The 11,143-nt window shown below is 37.7% G+C and overlaps 1 protein-coding gene across 1 annotated transcript; it reads left to right on the top strand.

The window, feature by feature from the left end:
• Positions 1 to 6,020: 6,020 nt before the first annotated feature.
• LOC131659318 (uncharacterized) lies at positions 6,021 to 9,227 on the top strand. Its single transcript, XM_058928525.1, has 3 exons — positions 6,021 to 7,779; positions 7,885 to 8,678; positions 8,757 to 9,227. Exons 1-3 carry the CDS (start codon positions 6,021 to 6,023, stop codon positions 9,225 to 9,227), a joined length of 3,024 nt encoding a protein of 1,007 aa, XP_058784508.1.
• The last annotated feature ends 1,916 nt before the right edge of the window (positions 9,228 to 11,143 follow it).

The raw sequence follows: 11,143 nt of genomic DNA on the forward strand, positions 1-11,143 counted from the left end.
AAGTTAAAAAACTGTTTGCATACTTATAATCAACACGAATTTTGTATTTTTATTTGAAACTATGAAATGATCTTTATGTAACTTTCATTACTAGTAAAATTTACTTGCAAAGGGAGTTTTTCACAATTTTGAACTAAAATGATATATTTGGGAATTGTTATTTGTAATTTCTCTATCATAAGCAATTTTTACATTCAATTTAGGGCCCGGCTAATAGGACATTTACCTATCTAACATGTCATGGAAACTTTCAACAATGTGGAGGAGTGCACTATGGATGCATAATACTAAGTCAGCCAGTCTTCAATCATGGATATTTTGATGTAATAGAGAATATTTTGAAGTGTATTGCAAGGTATATATATATTATTAGATGTTCTTAATCTTATCTAATGAATATTTTGATGTAATAAAGAATATATCAAAGTTTGTACATGTAAGTTATATACATTACCAGATGTTCCTTACCTAATAGCTCTCTGGATTTTTTTTGAAGGAATGTTAATTGTACTTTTTCAATATTATATATATAGAATTGACAACCACAAAAAAAGTCAAATCACATAGGTTAGATTGACTTGCTAAATATCCTTCTAGGCTTCTTATTCTTAGGCTACTATTTAGAGAATATTTTATTGACCAGTAAGCATGAGGGCTAGTGCTCAATTTTGAAGAGCCTATAGCACACCTCAAAATACGTATATGACTACGGCTTTTTCATTTTCATTATGCAGTTGTCTTTATTTGTGTTTCTTAATACCTTCTTGAGTTATGTTCGGAGTCTTTTCCAGCACTGTGGTCGTATTCTCCTTGACGGGTTTCCTATGCAAAAGCTTTGAAGAAAATGGAAACCCCGAGATAGAAGAAGCAGGGGTAGAAGAAGGTAAGGTTCTTGAGAGTCTATCTTATTAATTTTGGTTACATGGGACTATCGATAATGATCGCTTCAATTTTTTTTAGAGAGCATAAATGCATTAATGTAAAATTTATCATATACTAATATAAAAGTTTTAATAAAAAAAATAAAGGTAAATTCTTAAGTACTAGTAAGTTTTAGTAAGTTTTGATTGGGTACTCATATTAGTTTAGCAAAATTTTTATGAATTTTTTTTTGAAATTAAATTATTATAGAAAAGTTACCTACTGTTCCATAATTAGATAATGTGTATTTACCCAACTAAACTTTATGGTACAAGAGTATTGACATAATATAAATACCACTATTATCATTGTTGTTTTTATTACATAAAGTTTGTTGTCTTAGTATAAGTTTTTTTCTATTCTTTTTAACTCTACATTATCGTTGTAAATTTTTAACATATTCATTCAATCACATTATATCATATCGATATTTATAAAATATTTTTACAACTACTTATAGATATTTGAGTTTAATAGACCCAGCAATAGCCCTTTTTGAATTGATTTAAAATAGATATAAATCTAATTGTTATAATTTCAAGTTTTAAGAATTTCTTATAAATTGTTTGATCAGTTTAAATAAATAGAAATATATTTAAATTTTTATACTGCAGATTTGCATTCTAAAGGCCCTTGAAAAGAAGAACGGAAGAAAATTCTATTCGTTAACTGAAATTTGAAACTTTAAATATGACTTTATTATCTTTAATTATATTTAACTTTTTCTAATTATAGTATGCTTAATATGTGAGAACTGAGAACTTTTAATAATAACCATACGATTTAACAATAATAATAAACTAGTATATCAATTTTTCTTGTAAAATACTTAATATCTACCTGGATTTTCTTTTTCAAACCTACAGACAACTATTATAATAATAATAATAATAATAATAATAATAATAATAATAATGAAAAGAGAATTTAAATAGAGAGTAACATGTTTATAGAGTTATTTTGTAAAATAAATCTTAATAAATAAAGGTTTTTATAAAATATTAAATATAATAAATATTTTAATAGTACAAACTGCACATTCATATTCTACAAGTATGAAACATTTCATAATTTTATATATTTTTTACACAACCTCGTAACAAATATATGTGTTAGTGTTACAAATAAAGTTAAAAAACTGTTTGCATACTTATAATCAACACGAATTTTGTATTTTTATTTGAAACTATGAAATGATCTTTATGTAACTTTCATTACTAGTAAAATTTACTTGCAAAGGGAGTTTTTCACAATTTTGAACTAAAATGATATATTTGGGAATTGTTATTTGTAATTTCTCTATCATAAGCAATTTTTACATTCAATTTAGGGCCCGGCTAATAGGACATTTACCTATCTAACATGTCATGGAAACTTTCAACAATGTGGAGGAGTGCACTATGGATGCATAATACTAAGTCAGCCAGTCTTCAATCATGGATATTTTGATGTAATAGAGAATATTTTAAAGTGTATTGCAAGGTATATATATATTATTAGATGTTCTTAATCTTATCTAATGAATATTTTGATGTAATAAAGAATATATCAAAGTTTATACATGTAAGTTATATACATTACCAGATGTTCCTTACCTAATAGCTCTCTGGATTTTTTTTGAAGGAATGTTAATTGTACTTTTTCAATATTATATATATAGAATTGACAACCACAAAAAAAGTCAAATCACATAGGTTAGATTTACTTGCTAAATATCCTTCTAGGCTTCTTATTCTAAGGCTACTATTTAGAGAATATTTTATTGACCAGTAAGCATGAGGGCTAGTGCTCAATTTTGAAGAGCCTATAGCACCCCTCAAAATACGTATATGACTACGGCTTTTTCATTTTCATTATGCAGTTGTCTTTATTTGTGTTTCTTAATATCTTCTTGAGTTATGTTCGGAGTCTTTTCCGGCACTGTAGTCGTATTCTCCTTGACGGGTTTCCTATGCAAAAGCTTTGAAGAAAATGGAAACCCCGAGATAGAAGAAGCAGGGGTAGAAGGTAAGGTTCTTGGGAGTCTATCTTATTAATTTTGGTTACATGGGACTATCGATAATGATCGCTTCAATTTATTTTAGAGAACATAAATGCATTAATGTAAAATTTATCATATACTAATATAAAAGTTTTAATAAAAAAAATAAAGGTAAATTCTTAAGTACTAGTAAGTTTTAGTAAGTTTTGATTGGGTACTCATATTAGTTTAGCAAAATTTTTATGAATTTTTTTTTGAAATTAAATTATTATAGAAAAGTTACCTACTGTTCCATAATTAGATAATGTGTATTTACCCAACTAAACTTTATGGTACAAGAGTATTGACATAATATAAATACCACTATTATCATTGTTGTTTTTATTACATAAAGTTTGTTGTCTTAGTATAAGTTTTTTTCTATTCTTTTTAACTCTACATTATCGTTGTAAATTTTTAACATATTCATTCAATCACATTATATCATATCGATATTTATAAAATATTTTTACAACTACTTATAGATATTTGAGTTTAATAGACCCAGCAATAGCCCTTTTTGAATTGATTTAAAATAGATATAAATCTAATTGTTATAATTTCAAGTTTTGAGAATTTCTTATAAATTGTTTGATCAGTTTAAATAAATAGAAATATATTTAAATTTTTATATTGCAGATTTGCATTCTAAAGGCCCTTGAAAAGAAGAACGGAAGAAAATTCTATTCGTTAACTGAAATTTGTAACTTTAAATATGACTTTATTATCTTTAATTATATTTAACTTTTTCTAATTATAGTATGCTTAATATGTAATATCCTATTTATTTTCTATTTAGTTAGAATGTAACTAAATGGCATTATGGGAAATAAAGTCTAGTTAGGGGGTATTGTGGTCATTTCACCTAACACTAAGACTTAAGGAGTTGTTTGGTTGAGTTCACTTTCTTGTCCTTGGAACACAAACAGAATTTGTAGAGGGGAAGGGAGAAAGAAACGTGAAAGGAGAGGGAGGAAGAAGAAGACCATTCAACATACAGCTTGCATGCACCTTGATCCAACCATTCTCATCACTCTTGCTTCTGATTTTCGCAGTCCTCTTCTTCAATTTCAGGTGAGTCTCATAGATAGAGACCTTGGGGTATTCTATGGGGTTTATGCCATGTTTGGGAAAAAAGGGGTTTTTGTGAGTAAATGATCAATGATCTTACAAATTGCATGTTTAACCCTCCTTTCTGGTAATAATGAGTATATACATGTTTACTATAGCTTATTACTTGATTAACAATGGCTGCATGTGAAATTTTGGGGTTTGGGGACCCCAAATGCGTTCTGCATTTTTGCTGATTTTGCAGAGTTCGCTGCAGCGAACTTTCATTCGCTGTAGCGAATGGTTCGCTGTAGCGAACTGTGTAGCGAATAAACCTGGGAGTTAAAATGATTTATTCGCTGTAGCGAACTTTCCTTCGCTGTAGCGAATCGGGGCTTCGCTGGGAGTTCGCTGTAGCGAACTAACCTGGAATTGGATAAGTTTGCTTCTGTTTGAGTTCGCTGTAGCGAACAGAAGTTCGCTGTAGCGAACTAGTCTGATGCAGAATTGATATTTTCCCTATTCGAGTGCAGTTTCGTTCCGTATCGGAATCGAGAGCCTCTTATGACTTGTATGGAATCTAATATACGTTTTAATTGTATAAGACCATGATATGGCTGAAATCCATTGGATATGCTTGTATGTTTCGAAATACAAATTGTGTGGATTATATTATGGCATTATTATTTTGATTTCGTCTGTTCCGGTTGAACATTCGAATGTGATTGCCTGTGTGATGGCTTATACCGTGCTGTGTGATCTTGGTGATGTGTGATTATGCTTGAATCGGAGTAGGCCTATACTATTAGGGGGTAAATCGCATAGAACATTTATTACCGTTGCGATGTGCTTGTGAGGGCCGAAGGGGGCACTTCCACACTTGCGTTACACATCAGCGTTCTCGGTATGTTCTATACACCTGAGCTACCATTGCGATTTGCTTGTGAGGGCCGTAGGGGGCACTTCCACACTTGCGTTACACATCAGCATGCTTGGTATGGTGGAGGAGTAATGCCAAGTAGGCGACATTACTTCCGATTCACCTCTAGTGATGCCACGTAGGCAAGATCACTAGGCTTTCGCCCGGTGGGCTTGTACTGTCAAGAAGGCGTGATTGCACTCGGCGTAACTCATCTGCGTGTGGACAATGATGGGGCCGGACGCCATTTAGGCAATGTCACGGTGACAACTCATCTCGGATGGATTCCATTTAGGAAGAGTATCCGATTGGTCTTGCGATGTGCTTGTGCAAGTCTCTTGATGCTATGTACTTGGTTACTCACCGAGGGTGTGGATGGCGTGGCCTAATGAGTGGGACATAAACTTACTCCTTGATTCCTCGTACATGGGTACGGGTCTGCATACTTGTTTGTGCTGGCGTTGAGCCGTTTGTTGTTCTAACCTCATTGGATAGTTATGGGACTTCCAATGATGGTGCACCTTGTTTGTACTTGTACCTAGCCGTGAGGTAACCCGGATTCTCGGTGAATCCGTTGATTGCATGTTCCCTGTAGAACTGAGCGAACCCGTAAGATAGGGAGGCTCACTGAGATTTAGTAATCTCACCCCATTCCAATTATTATTTTTACAGGTGGTTCGAGGCAGGATCGTGGAAAGGGTAAGATGGCTTAGCTTCGAGATGGTGTCTCTTGGCGTTATGTTCTTTTGTAGTTCATGATCTTTTGTATCTCCATCTTTTGTACTATGGATATGTATTTGTACCGGTTGGAACTTATGTATTTTGGCCATGACAGTTTGGGCTTTGTACTTGTACTTATACATTATCTATTCCGCTGCTTATGTTTATGATTTTCGAGTACCATTTTAATGCCATATACGTATATCCTAGGCAATGTATGTATGGGGTGTTACAGTTGGTATCAGAGCAGGTCGATTCTCGGCTTTGCTACGAAACATCATAAGTCAGCATAATTCTGCCTCATATGTGTAGAGTCGGCATGATTCCTTATGTCTTACTTATGGCATTGAGCCTGATCAACTTGATTCCGTGTGTAGGACAAACAGGAAGATGGCTGATCGACGCAGAGGTCCCGGAAGGCCCAGGACGAGGAATGTGGAGCCTGAGACTGAACCAGAGAATGCGGGTGTGCCTTGGGTGCAGATAATGCAACAGATGCAACAACAGAATCATATGATGATGCAGATGATGCAAGGCATGCAAGGGCAACAACCAACCGCTCCTGCTCCTACTCCTCAGGCTGCAGCAGGGCCTGACTTTCGTGCTTTCTTTCGGATGGATCCGCCAGAGTTCTTGGGTGGCTTAGATCCCGTGATTGCTCATGACTGGCTATATGCTATGGAGATGATATTCCAGGCTATTCAGTGCACAGAGGAAGAGAAGGTGATCTTTGCTGCTCAGAAAATGAAGGGGCCAGCAGGTAGATGGTGGAATACGGAGTCTACGTATTTCACTAATCAAGGAATTCCAAAGGATTGGCAACATTTCAAGACAGCTTTCTTGGAGAAGTACTACCCCAACAGTGTACGTGCTTTGAAGGAGCGTGAGTTCCAGTCCTTCAAACAAGGCAACATGTCGGTGTCTGAATATGCTGAGAAATTCGAAGACATGGCTGCCTATTCTAGACAAGCGGCTTATGCACCAGATGAGTTGTGGAAGATTGATCAGTTCCTTATGGGGCTGAATGATGATATTGTACACAGTGTGTCTCAGAGGGAGTTTACCACTTATGCTGAGTGTTTGAGGCAATGCTGTGTTGCCGAAAACACATTGAAGAGGGTTCAGGAAGAGAAAGAGCAGAACAAGCCGGTTCGTAGGGATCAAGGGAGGTCGGGACAGCATTTGAAACCTCGCAATTCTCCATCTATGAAGAAGCCAGTCTACGGAGATCGCTCTAACCCACCTCCACAGTGTGGGAAGTGCAACAGGAAACATTTTGGGCATTGTAGACCGGATGCTGGGGTCTGTTTCAGGTGTCATCAGCCAGGACATATCGCGAGGGATTGTACTGCCCCAAATGTTCCAGAGAAGACTAAGGGCCGTGTTTTTACCTTGGATGCTAGGAAGGCTCAAGGAAACACCAATCTGGTTGCTGGTACGTGTTATGTCAATAATCAACCCTTGTTTGTATTAGAAGATTGTGGAGCGACACATTCTTTTATCTCTTATCATTGTGTGCGGAGGCTTGGTTTTGAGACAAGTTTCCTTCCAAATCCTATGGTTATTTCTTCGGCTACCGATGATGTAGTAGAAGCTCGGGAAATTTGCAAGGAATGTTCTATTACATTCAATGGTCGTAGATTCTTGATTGACCTCATTTGTCTACCGCTTAAGAAGATTGATGTAGTACTGGGTATGGACTGGTTGTCAGCTAACTCGGTGTACATTGGTTGTAAGGAGAAGGCTATCTTCATTCCTGCTGAGGAGACTACACCAACCAATGCCATTGAACATCTCCTTGAAGGTACGATTAACATGATCAATTACCTTTTTGCTCAAGAGAAGTCTTTCCTTATGGTTCTTATGTCGGACTCTAAAGACAAGAAGAGTGTATTGGAGATTCCGGTTGTGTGTGAATTTTCCGATGTATTTCTTGAGGATGTTATTTCTCTTCCGCCGGAAAGGGAAGTTGAATTCTTTATTGATCTTGTTCCGGGTACCGCTCCAGTTTCTGTTGCCCCTTATCGAATGTCTCCTGCAGAGCTAAGAGAGTTGAAGAATCAGTTAGAGGAGTTGTTGGCGAAACACTTTATTCGTCCTAGTGTTTCTCCATGGGGAGCCCCAGTCTTATTAGTGAAGAAGAAGGATGGTAGTATGCGTTTGTGCATCGACTATCGTCAGTTGAACAAGGTAACCATAAAGAACAAGTATCCTCTACCGCGGATTGATGACCTTCTGGATCAATTGAAAGGAGCATGTGTGTTCTCGAAGATTGACCTAAGATCGGGATATCATCAAATTCGGGTTAAGAGTTCGGATGTATCAAAGACTGCTTTTAGGACGAGATACGGTCATTACGAGTTTTTGGTTATGCCATTCGGAGTGACCAATGCTCCTGCTGTCTTTATGGATTACATGAACCGAGTGTTCCAGCCGTATTTGGATCGGTTCGTGGTAATCTTCATAGATGACATCTTGATCTATTCTCGGACTATTGAAGAGCATATGGAGCATTTGAGGATTGTGTTGTCGGTTCTTAGAGAAAAGCAGTTGTTTGCGAAGTTTAGCAAGTGTGAGTTCTGGATGTCTGAAGTCAAGTTTCTTGGACATGTCATATCTGGCGGCGGCGTAGCTGTAGACCCTTCAAAGGTAGAAGCAGTGATAAATTGGGAGCGACCCAAGAATGCGACTGAAGTCCGTAGATTCCTAGGCTTGGCAGGTTACTATCGGAGGTTCATTATGGGCTTTTCCAAATTGGCTTTACCTTTGACCAGACTCACAAGGAAGGAAGTTTCATTCGAATGGAATTCAGAATGCGAGAAGAGTTTTCAGAAACTCAAGGAGAAATTAACTACAGCTCCAGTGTTGGTGATCCCAGATCCAAACCGATCTTATGAAGTGTTCTGTGATGCATCTAAGAAAGGTTTAGGTGGAGTGTTGATGCAAGATGGACAGGTTGTAGCTTATGCATCTAGACAATTGAGATCTCATGAAGAGAATTATCCTACTCATGACCTTGAACTCGCTGCAATTGTATTCGCACTTAAGGTGTGGCGACATTATTTGTATGGAGTTCACTTTGAGATGTTTAGTGATCACAAGAGTTTGAAATATCTCTTTGATCAGAAGGAACTCAACATGCGCCAGAGGAGATGGATGGAGTACTTGAAGGACTTTGATTTTGATTTGAAGTACCATCCCGGTAAAGCTAATAAGGTGGCGGATGCCTTGAGTAGGAAAGAGGTAAAAGTTGCAGAGCTGATGATGTTGGAGTTTGGCCTTATGGAGAAGTTCAGAAATTTGGATTTGCAATTTGAGTGGGCACCGACGGGTGTATTGATAAGTAACTTGTGTATTGAGAATGAGTTGCGGGAAAGGATCCGTCAAGCACAGTGGAGTGATGTAGAATTGCAGGCTAAAGCAAACCTTCCAGATTTCGTTCGTACATCAGATGGACTCATCCTTTTTAGACGAAGGATGTGTGTGCCAAATGACGCGGAGTTGAGGAGGTTAATTCTAGATGAGGCTCACAAGAGTAAATTCACCATCCATCCCGGATCGACCAAGATGTATCAAGACTTGAAAGGGAATTTTTAGTGGCCTGGTATGAAGAGAGATGTGGCTGATTATGTAGAACAGTGCTTGATTTGCCAACAAGTGAAGATAGAGCACCAAAGGCCCGGAGATATGTTGCAACCATTGGATATTCCTGTCTGGAAGTGGGACAGTATATCCATGGACTTCATTGTGGGGCTACCACGAGTCTTGGGTGGCCATGACTCGATATGGGTGATAGTGGACCGTTTGACTAAGTCCGCGCATTTCTTACCGGTTAAGACAACTCACAAGGTTTCTCACCTTGCGAGGCTTTTTGTAGTGGAGATTGTGAGATTGCATGGTGTACCTTCTAGCATTGTGTCGGATAGAGATCCGAAGTTCACTTCTCGATTTTGGAAAGCTTTTCATCAAGAGATGGGTACAGATCTGAATTTGAGCACCTCTAACCACCCTCAGACAGATGGACAAACCGAAAGGACTATTCAGACCATTGAGGATATGCTGAGGGCATGTATCTTGGAAATTGGTGGAAGCTGGAAAGATAACTTACCTTTGATAGAATTCGCGTATAACAACAGTTATCATGCGAGTATCGGTATGGCTCCATACGAAGCCTTGTATGGGAGGAAATGTCGATCACCTTTGTGTTGGTCTGAAGTTGGTGAGAAAGGAATTCTTGGACCGGAGATAATTCAAGAAACCACAGAAAAGGTTAAGATGATCCGAGATAAGATGAAACAATCTCAAGATCGATAGAAGAGTTATGCGGACAAACGAAGGAGACCGTTGAAGTTTGATGTAGGAGATCATGTGTTCTTGAAGGTGACTCCGAGGTTGAGGTTGAAAGGACCGTTTAAGACGCGCAAGCTTAGTCCGAGATACGTAGGACCCTATCAGATCATGAGATGGATAGGTGAAGTCGCATACCAGTTAGCGTTGCCTCCTTCACTATCCGGGCTGCATGACGTATTCCATGTGTCTCAATTGCGGAAGTTTGTACCAGACTCATTTCATCCTATCCTACCAGATGCGATTGAAGTAGAACCAGATCTCTCATTCCAACCGAATCCGTGCCGTATTCTGGAGTATGCTAGTAAGTCTTTGAGAAGCAAGGAGATACCTCTTGTCAAGGTGTTGTGGGAAGAGTCGCGTCCTGACGAAGCTACTTGGGAGCTCGAGTCAGAGATGCGGGAGTTTTATCCTCACCTGTTCTGGTAAGTTTTCGAATTCGAGGACGAATTCTATTTAAGGGGGGGAGAATGCAATATCCTATTTATTTTCTATTTAGTTAGAATGTAACTAAATGGCATTATGGGAAATAAAGTCTAGTTAGGGGGTATTGTGGTCATTTCACCTAACACTAAGACTTAAGGAGTTGTTTGGTTGAGTTCACTTTCTTGTCCTTGGAACACAAACAGAATTTGTAGAGGGGAAGGGAGAAAGAAACGTGAAAGGAGAGGGAGGAAGAAGAAGACCATTCAACATACAGCTTGCATGCACCTTGATCCAACCATTCTCATCACTCTTGCTTCTGATTTTCGCAGTCCTCTTCTTCAGTTTCAGGTGAGTCTCATAGATAGAGACCTTGGGGTATTCTATGGGGTTTATGCCATGTTTGGGAAAAAAGGGGTTTTTGTGAGTAAATGATCAATGATCTTACAAATTGCATGTTTAACCCTCCTTTCTGGTAATAATGAGTATATACATGTTTACTATAGCTTATTACTTGATTAACAATGGCTGCATGTGAAATTTTGGGGTTTGGGGACCCCAAATGCGTTCTGCATTTTTGCTGATTTTGCAGAGTTCGCTGCAACGAACTTTCATTCGCTGTAGCGAATGGTTCGCTGTAGCGAACTGTGTAGCGAATAAACTTGGGAGTTAAAATGATTTATTCGCTGTAGCGAACTTTCCTTCGCTGTAGCGAATCGGGGCTTCGCTGGGAGTTCGCTGTA

The sequence above is a fragment of the Vicia villosa genome, linkage group LG3 (genome assembly GCF_029867415.1).
Source record: "Vicia villosa cultivar HV-30 ecotype Madison, WI linkage group LG3, Vvil1.0, whole genome shotgun sequence".
NCBI lineage: Eukaryota > Viridiplantae > Streptophyta > Magnoliopsida > Fabales > Fabaceae > Vicia > Vicia villosa.